At 39.2% G+C, this 19,538-nt stretch overlaps 1 protein-coding gene across 9 annotated transcripts in view; it reads right to left on the bottom strand.

The window, feature by feature from the left end:
* MBTD1 (mbt domain containing 1) overlaps positions 1-19,538 on the bottom strand; it is a 78,838-nt gene that overhangs the window by 5,984 nt on the left and 53,316 nt on the right. For 4 of the 9 annotated variants that reach the window (XM_061615987.1, XM_061615988.1, XM_061615991.1 and 1 more), the window contains 2 exons: positions 19,165-19,242; positions 8,225-8,413 (listed from right to left, as the gene is read on the bottom strand). In XM_061615987.1, coding sequence (XP_061471971.1) covers positions 8,225-8,413; positions 19,165-19,242 — 267 coding nt within the window. Of the gene's footprint in view, positions 1-1,324; positions 1,434-1,597; positions 3,253-8,224; positions 8,414-18,865; positions 18,914-19,164; positions 19,243-19,538 lie in introns of those variants that run through there. The other 5 variants (XM_061615989.1, XM_061615990.1, XR_009761294.1 and 2 more) reach the window with 4 other exon arrangements.

Raw genomic sequence — 19,538 nt, 5'->3', positions numbered from 1 at the left:
AGTGGAGCAATGGATGTCACTCTTGCCTTTGTACAGTAGACTACATTCCAGCCATGCAAAAGCCAGAGGTTTCCTCCCACTTCTCCCTCCTGGCATACAAGAGACACCATCATAATTTAAGAACACATTCAAGCCAGGCATACGAGGAGGGCATAAGCAAGGCTGTCAGTGAAAAGGCCTAGAGATGGGGTGTTGTCTAGAGAGAATGTCCTGAGGGCCAGTTAGGTGCCTCTTTTGGTCTCTGGGCCTGTAGTTCCACACTAGTTTTCGGTGGTGTATGAGGATCTTTGCTTTTCACACAATACAGCTCCCTTTGTACTCAGGGACTCAATGCAACAAGTGGAACTGAGACCTGCTTCCATTGAAGATCAACCTTCCTAGATTAAGGAGTATGAACAGCAGTAATTTTAGAGTTACTTTTTAAACAGCCTTTCCCTTTTTTGCCAATTTACTAATTCAGATTTCTTCATTATAACGCAGGGGACCTTTCCCTTTTGCATATGTTACATGCCAATTTGCCTCCAGTTTAGTCTCCCCCTCCCCCCAAAAAACCCTGTAGTGCCTTTCATTTGTAAAAAGCAAAGTCTTTTACCACCACCTATTTTTCATGCTTCTTTGTTAAGTTGTATGTTGTTCGCTACAACTGTTTACTCAGCCACTTTGAATTTCATGGTGCAGCCATTGACAGTACTTGGCAAGTTTTATAAGTGGCATTAATAATGGAGAAATTAGCACAATAGCTCAGGATTCAAGAGAAGTGTTTATGAAAAAATAGATTTCATTTATAAAATGTTAGAACATGAAGCACAATCATCTGTTTGTAATTTAATACTTGTTAAAATATATGGAATATAAAACTATATTATATCAATAGATTAACATGAATGATTAAAAGGGTTATATTGCTCTTGTATTCTTGTGATTTTACGAAGTGACACGTTCTTAGATTTGTATCCAAAGAAGAGTGAGCAGAACTCTGCTCGCACAATAGGGCTTCCTGATTTTACTCATGTGTGTGCGCACGCATCCCCCCCCCTGCACTGTCCCAGCCACTCCTGAGGGCTGTCTGGAACAGTACGGAATGCAGTACGAGGCCTTTACTGGGACAGGAAAAATTGAAGAATTTGTCAGTGCTGTATTCAATGTGCAGAAGACACAAGCCCCTCTACACATTTTTAAAAAGGCCTCTTGAGATTATACCACTTAAGACTATAGGGTATACATATTTTAATAGTTCCCCCACTCCTTTTTTTAAAAAAGTTTGTGAACCCAGAACTAATAAGTTAGATATAAAGGGTATACTTTAGGTATCTCCCTAACGTACTTGTGCAGGGGTTCCCAAGCTTTGGTTGGCAAACTGCGAGAAGTAGTGTGTGAGCTTCATTCAGGTTGTCCATGGCGTGTCTGAAGAACAGCGGGAGCAGCAGCTATGACTTGTGGGTGCAACACATTAAACATTCATTTTTAATTGTATTTATTGCTTTTTATTACTTATATATTTTATTACTTATAGAATTTATATTGTATTCTATATAATTCAAATTGTAATAAATAAAATACAATATAAGAAATAAAAGCAGCAATAAACTCATATAGCATCTAGCACAGTGCATTCCAATTGATACAACACATACAAAAATCATTCAGTGGTTTGCCAAGACCTTTGGCAATTTTCAAGCAGTCCATTTTAATAACTTTTTTCTGAATTGTAGGGTGACTTTCACATTCTTAACTACACCAAGATCAAGCAATTAACTAACAAAGGTGTATTCAGTGGCTACCCTACACTTGGGAAATCCCTTTACCTCGAACATGCACCAAACTGGACAGCCAAACTTTTTCTAGAGGAGCTGTAAAATGTTTTATCTGTGTTTAATATTTGAATGGGTTAATGGACATTCAGTTAGAGCTGCAGTGGGGAATCTGTGGCCCACGTGCCTTATTAAATCCATGAGGCCATTCCTCACAAACCACATTAACCTGTGACACCAGGTGTGGGGCACATATGGATGCCGCTAGCAAGGAACAATTGGAAACTTAAAAGTGAGCTCCCAATTGTCCCTTTGCAAGCAGGGCTTCCTGTCAGCGCTTATCAGCTGCTTGGTGCCAACCCAGAGCTCTGCTGTGAGTCCCTAGTGCAGCCGAGGGGGCTTGCTTTCTCCATTTAGAGGAAGTGGTTTGGATTCAAATCACTTCCTTCAAACAGAACATTTCTTTCTTTGCAGACTTGGCACAAAGGGAAAACAATGCTTAGTTTGGAGGAAATAATTTGAATCCAAACCACTTTCTCCACACTGACTTCAAAGGGGCTCAACAGAACAGGTGACTGACACCTCTCAAAGTTCAAAGGAGGTTGCTGGATCTGCCAATCAGCTGATTGGCAGTTACAGCAACCTCCTTTGAATTTTGACAGGTAGGCAGTCCTGCTACTTGTCAAAGTTGGTCCATGAGAGATGGGGGAATTAGGGATCTGGCCCACTGACTGGATCCATGTTCATGCTTTGAAAAAAGATGGAAGGAGGTACAGTTAATTTAAGAGACTGCTGTACATTGTGTCAGTCATCTATGGATATTTTAAATCAATATTTTATTGTTCAGTTCACCTATTGTGAAAATTGCAGCTTAAGGTAGCACATATTGATTGCACCATGCCTTATTATTTTGATAGCAGCAAACTATCAGAACATGGTATGTTGAAGGTGTGTTCTATTTGATGCAAAGAAAACAGATCTAGGTCAGACAAGTTTTTAAAAACAGTCTCTTCCATTCAAAATGTGATGTTGCAGTCATATAGACAGTTGCATAATAACTGTAGACATTAACTGATTGAAGCAGCAAATAAGACGCCAACAAAATTTAATAAGAAACACAATATCCACGTAAGCCAAAGAACTGACCACCAAACAACTAATAAAAATAATCCAGGGCACTGACTGACAAAAGGGGGCGTTGATATGGGAAAAGAATACTGTAACTGCTGTTTTTCTTGTACGCTTCTTCTGAAGCATCCATTACTGGCTACTTTTGATGACAAGATGGCAAGTTCAGTTGATCTTTGCTCTGATCCAATATTGCCGCTTGCATTACAAACATTGACATAAATGTCTTTGGAACGTACGAATGAATATATAGTAGTGTAATCCCAAAAGTACAACCTGTTGCTATTTGGAACCTTACTAAAACATAGAGGCCACTTGATTTCTCTCTTAGCATTGTTCTATCTCATCTTCCTTGCTGATTCACATTCCTCTGCTAAATAAAATTTAAAAAATTTAAGTATTAAAATGTGACATGAGAATTATATATATTCTATAACATGCTAAATACTTACGCAATGCAATTTTTTCTCAATTCCTAGTACATTTGTATGTCTCCTTTAATCATCACAGATTGCTAAACCCTTTTGCCACCTGCACATTCTGGCAGACTGTACAGGTGTAACCCACCTGCTGTATTTGTTCCCACAATTGGCTTTAAAGTCACTAGTTACTTAAGGAAAGGGAACTTCATGGAGGATCAAATGGGGAATGTAGAAGCTAACCCAACATGAAACTAGAAACTCATATTCTACTCCATAAGAATCCAAGACTGGAATCACTTAGACTTCAGGGTCATAATGATCCCACAGAAAGAACCAGATGGCTAGCATGCTTAGTAGGCTTTATTTCTCAAAAGTGCCAACAGCAGACTACTTTTGACATGCAATGGAAGCCTTTGGGTAAAACTACTCTCCGGACTGCGACCAAGTACAACAGCAAATCCCTTTTAGGATTCTCTAGCTTTTGGATGCTTGTTACCTTATGTGGGTACAGAGGAGCCCCTGAAGCTAGACCTTGTGGAAAAACACACATGCAGCTGTCAGTGTCTCTCAAACCCATTTTTAAGAATTAGGAACATTCAGAACTTCAGCTTGGTTAGGCAAAAACAAAAGGTCCACAAGTCTGTCCAATTTTTTTCTTAAGGACACTAAAGCCACCCTGGGCTCCTGCTGGGAGGAAGGGCGGGATATAAATAAAATAATAAATAAATAAAACAAATAAAGCATCATATTCATGGTCATAGCAAGCAGGGACATGGAAATCACCACTATCTAGCTGTTTCATCATTCTAGAGAAGGAAGTAACTAAGGTGAAGTTTAGAGAAGAACAAACTTTAGTTATGCAAGAGCTCAGTAGACAAGACCATTTGCTTCAAACACCTGTTTTATTTCTCTTAGTTACAAAGACAAAAATACCAGTGACTGAAAAACTGGCAATATCAGGGGGAAAGAGGTATTTTCCTTTCTATAAGTGTGGTAACAACTGGAGTCAAGAGACCTCCTCAGGGATAAAATAACTCGCATGCAGTTACAGAAACTAATTAAAGGTGGAAATATCATCCATGATGATGAAGCCTTTTTGCTCATTATAATGCTCTCATTCTCATCTTGCTACAGGGAAAATATTTTGTTCAGTCCATTTCAATTATTCCTAATTTTGACAAGGGGACCTAAACTTAGGGTTACTAGATTCACTGTGGAACTGTGCTCCAATACCCTCAATAAACACAAATGGGGGGGAGCTTCCCCGCATCACATCATTATTACAAGAAAAGCTGCATTTGCCAGAGCAACGCCTACGGTGCAACTCCCTCTCACACACACTCACAAACACACAGGATGTCTTCTTGCATTGAATCTGGGAATCCAGTGCTCTGGCTAGGTAAGTTTAAATAACTTCATTGCAATTTAGTTGCCAAGTAGAAGCCAAAAGAATGCCAGCCCAGTGTATACACATACACTGGCTCTGAATCTCTAACATCTGTGTACTGTTCAGACTTAATGGTCTGAACTCTCACGATAAGACAACCTTGTTCAAAGCAGTGCCTGGATAAGGCACTAGCCAGGAATCCTACACATGCTGTCTTGAACTTCCCAGAAGAAAAATGGGATATACTGAGCTTAATTCAATGATTAAATAAATCTAGTGGGCACAGCAAAGCCTACCCGACAGGTATCAAGAGTACTACTGTTTTCCTCCTCCCTGGTGTCAACCCCTAATAAACATTTGTTTTGCTCTCTGTAAAAGATATGTCATCCGAGTTCCATACTTGGAATTTTTGGCAGAACTGCACAATTTGAGCCTGATCCATGTCTTTAACTATAGCAGCTTTCATACATAAAAAGAGAACAGTTGTAAGAATTCTGTTCGGTCTTTATATTTTGTTTCTGTAATATATAAAGGGTTGTTTCTGATGATCACTCAGCTGTAAGGCTTCCACTAGCAGAATAGAGAAGAAAGCCATTTTGGTAACTCCCTTTCTACCTGTAGTACCCTGTAACTCCCCTAACCCCTTAGGGCAGATTTAGGGGGGGCAGGGCAGGCTCCAGAAAGGAGGGGGAATTGACAAAAATGGCTTCCCTTTCTGTTCTGCTGGTGGACACTTTACCATCAGCTGAGTGATACCACTGAATACAACTCAAAGGATGTTAAACTGAAAATTGAAAATATTTGGTTAAAATAAAAGATGGGATCAGCAACTTGCACTTCCTTAAAGCCCAGATGCTAAAACTAATTTTAAAAGTACATATTGAAAACGTATCTCTCAGATGTAGATCAAAATAGTGGAATTTCTATGATATCATTAAGGCAGCCTTTTTCAACCAGTGTGCCTCCAGATGCATCCAGCCAGCATTGCCAATGGTCAGGAAAGATGGGAGTTGTGGTCCAAGAACATCTGGAGGCACACTGGTTGGGAAAGGCTGTGTTAAGGAAACATTCTTAGGTATTGTTGGCAGGAACTGTAGAGGTTAATGCCATCCCTATCAAATGTCTGTTTTCTGATCTTTTAACATCTGATTCAGTGGCACATCCACAGCATTTCAGAATGATTACAGAACGGTTTATTCTAAAAAGACAAGACACCTTGAAGAACCACATAGTAGGGCTTGGTTTCTACGAGATACATACAACTCCGATATCTGATTGTTTAAGGTGAACATGGGGAAATCTTGGAAGGCAAGAAGTTAGCAAATATATGCTAGTTTCCTCCTAGTTTTCATAAACTCAGTGAGCTCTGGCAGCATTCCCCATCCCAACCCGGTCCATGAACCTTGCTACCCCAGAAATTCAGTGCAATGCAATACCATTGTATATCCAAGTCAAATCATGTTAATTAATACAAAACATGTATGAAAATGGGACTAGTTTGGAGATACAGCATGTTCTCCAAGAGACCATTTCTCATATATTGACTAAAGAGTGTATATTTTCAGTGCTCATAATTGCAGCCAGTTTTACCATGCTTGACATTATAAATACAAACAAAATCAGTAGCATTGAATACTCAAAGAAACAAGACCAGTTTTTAAGTAGCAAGGTGAATTTTCATTGAACAATGCATCTGTAGAGATGTAATGGCAGAAAAATGGGGATGTATAATGAGCTGGATTTGGCCTTCTGACTATTATTTTAAACATGGCATAAGTCTTCAGTATGCTTACTGGGAAAAGGTACTTCATTCCTGTTTATGATATATGGAACATTCTCTCTTACCAGTGACCATAGTAAGTATATGCTTCAATACCTACAACTACCCAAAGAGTACAGATAGTTAAAGCTAGGGGTGGTGGGGAGAAATTTGATAAATAAATCAAACACACCCGAATCCAATTTCTGTGATGTTTCCTGTCTTCCTCTATATCAGCCTTTCCCAACCAGTGTGCCTCCAGATGTTGTTGGACCACAACTCCTATCTTTCCTGACCATTGGCAATGCTGGCTGAGGCTGATGGGAGTTGTGGTCCAACAACATCTGGAGGCACACTGGTTGGGAAAGGCTACTCTATATGGTCACCTCTGCAGAAGCTGTTAAAACTGTGTGGCTTCGCAGATTTCATGGTTCCCTGCTGCCTAGAGGTCCTGTGCACACTGCAACCTGCTACATGGTGTAAATAAGGCCTTTCCTGCTGAATACTGGAACAGCTATTTGGAACTGGCAGGCAAAGCCTCAGCCACATCAAGCAAGCTGCAGCCTGTTATCGTGGTCTTTTACTTGCTGAAGCATACCAATTATGTCACTATTATATGTATCTATACCCATGTTGGAAAATGACAAAGGATCTCCTGGAACAGGACAGAAACCGCCATGGGTTCTGGTTAAATTCCTGCCAAAATCCGAGTTGGGTTATATTCAGAAAGAACCTCACAATCTAGTCAGAATTCTGCATTACTTAGAAGCCACAAGGAAGGGAAGTAGAGGCAACTCCCTTATATTTCTAGGTTTGAAATCTGACCTTTCTAAGTGGGCACCTCTATTAGCCCCAAAGCCAACAAGCTCTTTTATTATCAATCTAACACCCTGATAAGACTTTAAACAAAATCTTTGAAGGAATAACGAGCCTGCCAGTATCCTTTGCTCATGTAGGGTACCTTTTCCACTAAAAGGCCAGCAAGGTACTTATGAGTGGAAGAGTTCTCCATACACAAGTGGAGCTCTAGACAAAACTGACAATATAAATAGCTTGAGTTACTGTGTTTTCTAAAAGATAGCTGTCTACTTCAAACTAAATAAGCACCCATTTACACTAAATACTGTTGAAAGTATACTTTTTGTGATACTCAATTCTGTTGCATCTGAAGAGACATTTGTATCAACCTTATGTAGTTTGTATTTTTGTGTAACTTTTTTGCTAATTTTCTCCTTTTCAATGTGTCAGAACGATACTCAGAATGATACTACACAACAGGGACTTATTTTGGTAACAGACAAATGAGAGTATTTCTCATTTTGAAATCTGTTTTCAGATAAAACATATGACAAGCTTTTGAAAGAGTTGTGTATTTTAAGCTTTCAGGGTGGTTTTACAAAAAACCTAAAACCAGTTTCCCTCTTCTCTAGTGGAATCATGAATTCTGTTTGGATATTACATCCAGGATAGTGAAAAAAAAACGCTGTGCTAACAGGACTCTATTGGCTTCAATATATTCACTGAAAGCAACTCATTTTTTCATTTTGAAGAGATCTGCTGTTCTGAAGCAGCAAAAAACGGGACTCAACACTTGCAATTAATTCAATGAGATGGGCTCATGGGCTGATGCAGATACAGGAGAAAATGAATGTTCTTTCTATTTTTAAATGAAAAGTGAGGGCGGCAATGAGTCAGCATGTTTCATGCCTGACCATGCTTGATTCTCTGTCAATTTTGCCCTCCATTAATAAGCAATATTTTTTCCATGACCAATTACCTGTTTTGAGGCTGGGACTGAACTCTCTGTTAGTCCTGGGAGGCTGGCAGGCCTCCGGGGCTGTCTGTGCTGGAAGGGTTCGATACTGAGGAGTCAACTCTTCATCACCAGAGAAGCTCCTCCGTACCCCACCTGTCATGGGGACGTTCGACAAACTGACAGGCTTCTTCCCAACTGGTATCTTCCTCTCTAAACATCAAGTCAAACTAAAGTAAAACACTTAGATCAAAGTGCATTAATGCAACTCAAGACTAATCACTCACTGAGAAAGGCCTCCACTTGATGCTCATTTGACTCATGGACACCTGTGTGTGTGCCCAAATCTTCACTGACTACAACCGAAGGAATTCTCTTGGAAGGCAAGGCTGGTGACTCATGGTGCAGCCATAGCACTCTATGAAACACCCACCTATGGCAACACATTGTGAGTAATCACCTTAAATTTAATGCTGTCTTTAAGAAATATTCTTAAAAGCAAATTAATTAGTGGAAAAGTATGGTTTTATATTGTTCTCCTAACCTCCAATTTTATTCTTCTGTAACCATTTAAAATCACAGGCTAATTTATGTGTGAAACCTGCAAATCAAGGGTATTTCCAGATACAGTAAAGCCATCCCAAGTACACTGAAGCTTTGCTAAGCAGAAAGTTACTCTTCATGACATCTGTAAGTTCTTTTCTCTTGAGAAGCAAAGAGTGCCTGCTTGACCAATCTGAACAGTGACTCCATAAAAATGTGGAGTCACCACCCAAAAATCATAGAGCCAATGCTTTCAAACTGAAAAAAACCAGAGTAGCTGTGTTAACTAAGTTGTGTGTGTGTGTGCGCACGTGCATGCGTTTAAAATTGGGGGAGAGAATCTTACCTGTGAACTCCTGCTTCAATAGGCAGAAAAAGAGTTTTGCTCTGTGAGAGTGACCCTTCCTGACTTGACTCAGAAGGCAGGGCTGATCCTTTGATAATTCTGGGAGACAACATCTCTCAGATCATGAATGAGTGTGTAAATAAAAATGAGCAGCAGCAGCAGCACATTAATGTGATAATAAAACAGAATAGCATATGGACATTCTAAGGCCACCTTAACTGACACAGTCTTCATGCAAAAATGCTTGGGAGAACCAAGAAAGGGGGTGGTGGTCAAGAATATCTTACGCACCAACTGGAAGAAACAAGAAATATACCTTTTCCACCCAGAGAGTAGCAGGTGGGTATTCTATTCTCCAGATCATTTGGCAGAAATACATCAACATAATGGGCTCCACTTTATAGCACTTTTAGAATTAAATTTTCTGCAGTATCCTCGCCTGAGATTCTTTGTGAAAGGTGATGTTCTACCTAAACACAGTTTGTGAGTCTCTTGCATATCAAGCTTATGCCATTCAACCTCCCCTGGGAGGTTAAGGGCAAGAATATTAGCTAGAGAGCTCTGTAGATTACCACATTTTATTTTCTCAGCACACATTACCAAAACAGACATGAAATTCTTCTAGAGATGTGAAGAAAAAAAACAAAAAGATTTGGGGGAATAAAGAAAAAATAGTTTCGCTGAATTTTTACAGGCCTTCACATCTCCAGATTCTTCACACAATTACTTAGTGCATGAATATTTAGTCTGCTATTTGCATTGAGAAGGAAACTCTCATTGACACAGAGATGAGAAATTCAGATCAGTACTGCAGCAGGGAACAATGTGGGTCATGCTCCCAGATCTGCCACAGCTATATTCTTGGAAAAACATTTTTATCGTTATCAAGAAGAAGAAATAATTGCATGGACAAATGTCACATCTCTTTCCGGCCCTAACACTTTGGTCAGGAACGTTGGTTTCAGGTCAGGAATACAGCAAAGAGGTCACATGCTCTCTCCTCTCCTCTGATGTACACATTTCCATGTCTCCTGCTTGGTTTGCAGTAACATCCAAAGGAGCCTGAACTGGGTTAGCATGAATAAGGTTACCACATCCTATGGTTTGCACAATCACTTCATACTATGGTCTGCTTGAAGGCACTTCCAATTAGCGCTAACCATAGTTAGTGATTATTCAGACATCACTGCAAACTATGTTAGGGAAAGGAGAAAGCACTCAGCTCATTAGGCAAGTCCTGATCTCCAATGCATGGTTGGACATGTGATGTCTGGACTGAGCCTGTGGCTTCCTCTTTGCTTTTTCACTGTTTTATTTTATTTATGTTATTATAATAAGGAATTCCAGAAGTTTTACTCTGCATTTCCACTTCCAAAGGGAGCAGACAAGGCATCTAGCATATGATTAAAAACCATCACACAACAAAACATGGAATGAGAACAGACGAAGAATGAACACTCCCAGAGGTTGTCGCTTTTGTTCTTTAGCCTTAAAAGAGACCGGGGGGGGGGGAGATCCCACCATTTCTTATGGGAAAAGAGTGTGCGCATAGGACAAGCAGAAGCAATTTTTAGAATACAGTCATTTTAACTTCTTTTTCAATGAAGAGACTAGTATAAGTTATGGAATATTTTGCACTTTATAAACTGTTTATTTAATGCTTTAAAAAATTCATTTTTTCATTACAAATTTTCCCACAAGAAACTGTCACCAACTGTGGGGCAAAGCACATTCAAGTTTCTGAAGGGATTTGGGTCTCAAAAATGTCTTGAAACCTTAAGAGTCTGAACATTACCTTTCATCTGGTTACTACCATAAAAGGAACTGAACTGCAACAAGGGAGCAGGATTCCTAGCACAATCGTGACCTGGCTCCATCTGCACAGATCACTTTTCCCTACCTAGAACTCTGTGAGATCTCTGAAGTCTTTATATTACCTCCTGGGTTATCTCCACCTAAAGATGAAGATACTTCCCCTACCATTAAATTGGCCTCTCCTGTGATGAGGTTCTTGGCAGGCTTTAAGTGGTGACCACCTTGTACTACTAGCCCAAGTTAGTTTGTGCACGCTGCTGGGTTGCCAGAAGTGCTTCTCTACCCTACAGAGAAAAACAGGTATAAATGCTGCCTTTTCCTTCATGAAAGGAAGCACTCCTTCTCCTCCTTCTTAGTTTCAAGCCTCTGACCTTCCAAATTGATCCAGGAATACAGAAGTGCTTACATGGTGATGGGTATCACAGTTTCTTGCTGTGAGCACATCACTGAGGGTTCACTTGCAAGCACTTGCTTTCTTACTCCCTCTGTTCTGTTTAATTTGGGAATTGAGTGGTGGAGAATGGAGGTGGGAGTAAGAAAGAGAAAACGGTAACATCTACTGCACCCTGATAATCAATGAAGTGAGGTTTAGGAAGTCAAGATCAGCCTGGGAGATGCTACCTTTAAACTGACTGACAAATCAGCTGTGCCTTCTGAGCCTTCTGAGAGGGGTACTGCAGAGAATAGAATATCCTCCTTCCAATTCCAGGAAGCTTGGCTGTGTTTGGTAAAGGTGATAGATTTCACTTGGTAACATTTCAATACATAATATTCTCACTGTATGCCTGATTCATTAATACAACTCTTTTTGTCTACTTTTGAGTCATGAGTAGTGTAAGCAACAGCCTGAATCGCTGCCATATAAAACAACTAGTGTACTGTAGTTTAGGGAAACCCTAAACCCATCACACTGTATGTACAAAACTATCACAACCCCAAGTAAGCCATAGAAAGCCTCTATATGAAGAAAGTTTTAATTCCTTTGATTTATAATTTTAATATAAATATAGTAACTATAAATTACAACATGCTAGTAATAAGAAGGAACTCTCCTGAATTAATCCAGCTCCCTTGGTATTCAGCTTCCTACAGTTAAAGGAAGATAGGATTTTTGTATTAGTTCTCCTTCATAAGTTCCATTTTTGTGATTCTTATAGTTCTTAGAATTAGGGAGCAAACACTTTAAGACTTGAGTCTGACATCACCACTTTATAAAAGCCTTAGAATTAATAAGATCCCTTTTTGTAATACTTTTAGGAATATCCTACTCCAAGGAGGCTGCTCTGCTCCCTCCCTGAAGGTGTTTCAGAGACTTCCAAAAACCATCTTGTTCTGGAGAGCCTTTGAGAGTGACTGAAGGTATAGCCTGAAACTGATTTTATTTTTCCTCCTCTCTAGTTTTATCTCTTTGGTCCCCTTTTAATATCACTTCCCTTGAAATGTTAACTGCATTTTATCTGTTTTCATCTATTTTAATGTTTTTGTTTAAACACTGTGTATGTTGTCATTGTGAGCAGCCCTGAGTGCCCCACTGTAGGGTAGAAGGGCGGGTTAGAAACATTTTAAATAAAGGAGTCAATCTGTGTTTTTCCAGATAAAAATATGGGCTATATTCAACGCTGCTGTTCTGCTCACACAACAGATTCTGCTTGTGCAATGGAATTCCCCTTTCATCTCTGCTATAGCCTCCAGCCACCCTCAACATCTGCACCAGAGGGTTGGGGGAACCTCTGGAGAAGATTTGTGGGGCAGGAGAGGAGAGGAAGATGAATTCCTGCTGCATGAGCAGAGTGCTGCTCAGACATAATTGGATACAGTTCTGTGTTTCAATATGCAGTGGGTGTCTATTTTAATCCTGATAAGACTGTTTTTGCTACTTGAAGTGCCAATAAAGCTCAAAATCAATATACAGTAGGATGAATCAGACTAGCTTTTCCCATCTCATAGCACTTACATAAACAGAGGTAGAGCAAGAACATTTACTTCACTGTCAAATTTTAAATAGTATTGAGTTTAAGAGTCAGGTTCTACCACATAAAATAAAGCATGTAATCTAAGCTTCATCTAAGCCTCATATGCATTTTTTAAAAAACATGGGGTCAGCTCAAAGGTGACAACTGTAAGAGCACAGCAAGAAAGTAAACAATGAAGAGGCTGAAACAAGAGGCTTGCTATGCTATAAACTCCATGTAAGAGACATCAGCTCCTCTCACTCAGAAGAGTTGTTTAAAAAAGATTGAGCTAAGAAAGATGCAGTGTAGCAAGTACCAACATTGTTTAGAGTCTTGTTTTTAGATATTAGGTTTTCTAATATATTAGAATAATAAGGTATTAGCCTTATTACTTTAAAAATGTGTACAAATGGTAATCAGTGTAGCATAGAAAAGGGACTAGTGTGAATGGCAAAAGTTGACTGTCAGTACCTATAAACTCGTCTTAAAAAATAAGGGCCTTCAAATTTCCATGAATTTATTATTTGCCAAACTCTACTTTAAAGCAACACTAAGGAGCTTCATTGTTAGAACTAATGGTTTCTTATGAACTGTCATGACAGAAGAGAAAAAGTTACAATACTAGTGAATAGCAACAGGCATGCTGTGGAAATATGCGAAGTCAGAATGTCACCTTTACTAATTTGGTGTTTGAGCCTTTGGTACAAATTTATTCCCTCATTGTTTCTGGAAACCAAAAAAGAAGAAACATTATGTTGCCAAATAGAAGAATAGAATTCTAAAGAAGATCTACAGAGCAAAATCCAATCCCATGCAAGCAGACACAACAGGACTCATCTTTCCCCCACATCCCCATGCAGCTCCATACCCCTCCAATCTGCTCTAGAGGGTCCCCCAACCTTCCATAGCAGATTGGGGGGGAATTGCAGGGGGGAGGGAAGGCAAGCTAAGTACCATTTGTGCAAGTGCTGCACAAGTGGGACACCATAATTGGATATTACCCTCTGATTCCAAAATCCATACAGGATTTCTAAGTTTCTTGTGAAGGAAACTAGCAATTATTATTATTTCCATTTATCATAATTAATGGATATGTGAATACAATTCATATACTGTAATGACCACAGAAAATTAGAAGTCTTATATAATCTCCATTTTTTTTGGTGATGTTTAAACTATAGGCAGATTGTTAAGAGTAGCAAAAATAAATGCATTGCCTATTTCAAAAACAACTCAGGAGTTTTCAATCCGGTGTGCCAGTAGCTGGAAAAGAACCAAGGTATGGTGAACCCTTTTCCTCATTAGAGATAGACACAAGGTTCTAGGTCAAGTTGTGGGAGGATTGCCAATGATTTCTGCAATATTCCCAAGTACTATAGCACAGGATGGTGGAGGTGGTGGCAGTCACCCATATGTGGGAGCATACGGAACCGCTAATAAAATAACAGATTCCAGTTTCGGTCCCATATAAGTCTTTCACTGCAAACTGAATATCCAGCCTGCTGAAAGGTCTGCTCATCTACTACCTTTGTCATTCACAAGGCACAAATACAATCAATTCTTGCTATTGCCAATGCCCTTGCTACAGTAGTTCTTTGCTAACCTATCCTCTTGGTTTATCTTACTGTTTCATTTCTAAAATAAAAGATGCCAGAGCACAACTTTCCTGTCATACTACGTAAGCCCTTGCCATTAATTCTATGTGTTGATAATGATGACCCAGCGGAGAGCAAAAGGCACTGCATACATACCTGGGGCATGCCCTTCCTTGTTAATAGTTCATATTCTCCAGTGCTTAAAAAAAACACTGCTCAGCCCCGGTGAGCTCTGGCTCAAGTTAAAACCTATGATACCAAGTCTTGGGTATAGTTTTACACTTACATCTAGTGAAAGAGTGCTTAATCCTATTCTTTGAATGCATTCATGGAAAATTGTTATTCAGCCTCAACATCTTCAAACAGATTGTATCCCTTCCTAAGTTAATGGATGTGTCCCACAGGCAAACATTACAATTAAAGCTGAGAATGAGCTGAGGTTAGCGAGGGATGCTAAAAGCAACAGAAACACTTTCTTCAGGTATGTCCATAGTAAAAGACAGAGAAAAGAAATGGTGGCACAGCTACTCAATGAGGATGGCAAAATGATAACAGATGACAAAGAAAAGGCAGAACTACTCAATTCCTACTTTGGCTCAGTCTTCTCCCAAAAAAGGATCTGTGACTCTCCTGGGAAACATGAAGTAGAAGGGTCAGGATTGGAGCTTGAGATTGATAGACAAATGGTCAAGGAATACCTAATCACTTTGAATGAGTTCAAATCGGCAGGGCCCGATAAACTGCATCCTAGAGTATTGAAGGAACTGGCTGAATAACTCTCAGAACCACTGTCTATTATCTTTGCGAAATCATGGAAGACTGGTGAAGTGCCAGATGACCGGAGGAGAGCTAATGATGTCCCTATCTTCAAAGAGGGCAAAAAGGAGGAACCAGGGAACTACAGACCAGTCAGCCTAACTTCAATCCCTGGAAAAACTCTGGAGCAGATTATAAAGCAGTCAATCTGTAAGCACCTTGAAAACAATGAAGTGATTACTAGGAGCCAACATGGATTTATGAAGAACAAATCCTGCCATACTAATCTCATCTCATTTTTTGACCGGGTAACCTCCCTTGTAGACTGTGGGAATGCTGTGGACATAATATACCTCAACTTCAGCAAAGCTTTTGACAGAGTGCCCCATGATATTCTGATTAGCAAGCTAGCTAAATGTGGACTGGATGGAACAACTATCAGGTGGATCCACAGTTGCCTCCAGAATCGTACTCAAAGAGTGCTTATCAATGGTTCCTTCTCAAACTGGGCGGAAGTAACGAGTGCCGTACCACAGGGCTTGGTCCTGGGCCCAGTGCTCTTCAACATTTTTATTAATGACTTGAATGAGGAGGTGCAGGGAATGCTTATCAAACTTGCAGATGATACAAAATTGGGAGGGACAGCTAATACCGTGGAAGACAGAAACAAAATTCAAAGGGACCTTGATAGGCTGGAGTATTGGGCTGAAAACAACAGAATGAAATTCAACAAGGATAAATGCAAAGTTCTACACCTAGGAAAAAGAAACCAACTGCACAGTTATAAGATGGGGGATACTTGGCTCAGCAATACAACATGTGAGAAGGATCTTGGAATGGTCGTTGATCACAAGCTGAATATGAGCCAACAGTGTGATGTGGCTGCAAAAAAGGAAAATGCTATATAAGGCTGCATTAACAGAAGTATATTTTCCAAATCGAGTGAAGTATTAGTTCCCCTCTATTCAGTACTGGTTAGGCCTCATCTTTAATATTGCATCCTGTTCTGGTCTCCGCACTTTAAGAAGGATGCAGACAAACTGAAACAGGTTCAAAGGAGGGCAACAAGGATGATCAGGGGACTGGAAACAAAGCCCTATGAGGAGAGACTGGGCATGTTTAGCCTGGAGAAGAGAAGACTGAGGGGAGATATGATAGCACTCTTCAAGTATATGAAAGGTTGTCACATAGACGAGGGCCAGGATCTCTTCTCCATCGTCCCAGAGTGCAGGACACGGAATAATGGGCTCAAGCTGCAGGAAGCCAGATTTCGACTGGACATCAGGAAAAACGTCCTGTTAGAGCCATACGACAATGAAATCAATTACCTAGAGAGATAGTGGGCTCTCCGACACTGGAGGCATTCAAGAAGCAGCTGGACAGCCATCTGTCGGGAATGCTTTGATTTGGATTCCTGCACTGCGCAGGGGGTTGGACTTGATGGCCTTATAGGCCCCTTCCAACGCTACTATTCTATGATGGTCATTTTTCCTCCCCAATACTGACCCACCTTATTTTAGATATTAGGGCAGAGTTATAGAAGCTGCCTTTCTATGGCTTCTTTCCATAGCACTGCTGTAATGTTTAAACACCTGCTATTACTATGTGAGTAGTCAAACATGCAGATACTTACCACACAAACTTGTTGCCAAGCCAGACTCAGGGGTGACAATTGCATTGTAAGAACCCATATGACTGACCCTGTCTATGTGGTAGGTGGCCTTTAATCATTATAGCAGCAGTGTGAGGAACCCACAGAAAATTACTTCCCACACCGCTACTTCAGCATCTAATCTTCCGTGATAAGAGAACAACTCTTTAAGTATCTGAAGAGGGTTTTCTTTTTTTAAAAAAAAAATCTCTCTTTTTCTCTAGATGAATTGATAATCTGGTTCTTCAAAATTTACTAACTTCATAAACAGGACTGAATAAACTGGATTCTAAATACTTGGCTGTAAATGTTCTAATTCAGTTAAAGAGGATTAAAAAGAGAGCTTTCTAAATGTAAAATGACAAAAGTCAAGGCAATGCCCATCTCTCAATGAAGTTGCTATTAAAAGGTTTTTGCAACTTGATAGGAAACTGGAAGACGATTTTGGACCAGAACACAGTTTTATTGTTGCAAATCTTCTTTGAAATAATGCTCACCCCTATAAAAAAATGTGCCAACAATTGTTGTGAAAAAGTGGCATTTAACCCAGGTGCTGTATAGTTCCAAAACATACAGAATACATATGTTTAGTAATCAAACTTCAATTTTCTTAAATATTCTAATGACCATCAAGAAGTAATAAGTTCTGAGGAAGCATTTAATGAAGATCATAACTCTCCATCCTCAAGGACAGAACCTGCAGTTAATATGATGGACTGGCCATGCAAGAATTTCTGCTGTTGAGTCTTGATAGTCTTCAGCATCTCCAGTGACAATGCTATTGAAACCTGGAGCATTCTTATGGCTGCTGATAGTGCTATATCTAAACTCTTTCTAGAGTTGGTTTTAATCCATGCCATTTTTAGCTTGCATCCACACACATGAATACAAACTTCTACAAAATCCTTAGTTTCCTCAAAGTTCTGTTAAACGCCAAGCAGTTTCAGAAGGAATTTGACTTAGGCTACAATCCAAAATACAGTCAAAGAGGAGGATCCACTGGTTTGTGTGGTCAGCTCCCAGCTTACCCAAGCACAGTTTTTTGGAACAAGCACTGAGACTGCATGTTCCTTCCTTAGTACTTGCAGCCTAATTTAATCAAACCACAATTAGCTGCTATGTCCAAACCAGGGACCTGTGGTTAAATGTTAAGCTACCAACAAGAATCTTAAATGAGCTTCAACGTTTAAGATCCTGACTAATAAATCAACATTAAGCCAGAGTTCCCTGTTTTGAATGTAACAGCTAATTGTGATTTGATTAAATTAGGATGCAAGCAAGAAGGGAGATATCAAAGAGAAAGTTAAGGAGGATGGGTGCAGCTCTATCACTCGTTCCTAGTTGCCAGAACTATGATTTAACAAGCTGTGAACTAAGTTCAATGTAAATATGCAAAATATTGTCTTGCATATGAATCTCAGTTCAATTCAAATGATCTATACTGCCTGGAAATAGATTTAAATTGCCATGAAGACCGAGTCATTAACAGAAACAACTCCATTCTAATATATGCCTATCCAAAACACAGTTTTCAAATTAAAATCTAATTTCCTAACAGATAGTACAATTTCATAACACTTTCCTATGCAAGGAGGGTCTTTTCAGTGTTTCAGTCCCCTCATATTTATTAAGCCCATACATTAATCTTACCAGCTCCTGTAACCACCACAAAAAATGTCATCTTTCAGATGCCATACCAACATGAAGTCCAAATCAAGCAATAAAGAACCCCAAAATTATATTGGCTACAGGCAAGAAAACACTTGTGCTGAAGTTCTTTTCTAACCCCCCTCTTCAAAAAATACTTTATTCAGCTGTTTCTATACTAACTCTCATCCCATACTACATACTTTCTATAGTCAATCATTCTCTACTTTACCCTAAAGGTAATTCAATGTAAACCTGAAGAAACAGCACTAATGTATAGTTCTGTGAACAAGATGGCTCAATAAATACATCATCTATCTTATCTTGTTGAACAAAACATTATTACCTCAAACAACTCACCCGCTTCTCATGCTGGAGAGAAAAATATTTGTATAAAAGAATCTAAAACTGAAATCAAAATATTAATTAGAAACTACCACTGAATTTGCTAAAAGCTTTAAAATGCTACTTATATTTGCACTTTATTTCAATTTACAAAAATATATTTTTCAATATAGAAAGTTTTCCTTACACCATAATGCACTTTAAGCTTGAAAAACATTCACCAAAGAACAGCATTTACAATCACAACATTTCCTGAGAGGAAAATTGCACAGCTTTCTAATAGGAAGGTAAAAACAAACAATTCTGTTACCCACTTTTCTTGTGTCCTTTATACTGTTGCGATTTTGACTTTTTCTTCTGCTTTGATGAGCTTGACTGGCTATCTCTTGATGCTGAAAGATATTTTTTTTTAAAGAAAATTCTGCTTTTAACTTGTGTTCAGGCATAATACTACAGGTGAGATGTCTTGTTTCAGAAGTTCTGTGGACTATATTCAATATAATTTTAGTCCTATGCTTCTTGAAACTGTAGTAGACAGTTACTGAAATTGTGGACAGTCCCCCATTTCTTTTATTGAAGTGTGATTAGATTCTGTGTTTGACAATGTGACTTAAACTAGATGGAAACCAAAATGGTTGAGATAAAAATTAAGAACTGTGTTGGTAGAGTAGTAAATTGCAAAGAAATA

Source organism: Rhineura floridana, chromosome 3 (genome assembly GCF_030035675.1).
Source record: "Rhineura floridana isolate rRhiFlo1 chromosome 3, rRhiFlo1.hap2, whole genome shotgun sequence".
NCBI classification, from domain to species: domain Eukaryota; kingdom Metazoa; phylum Chordata; class Lepidosauria; order Squamata; family Rhineuridae; genus Rhineura; species Rhineura floridana.
The sequence above is the reverse complement of the archived record's forward strand: the minus strand, read 5'-3'. Positions and strand labels throughout refer to the sequence as shown.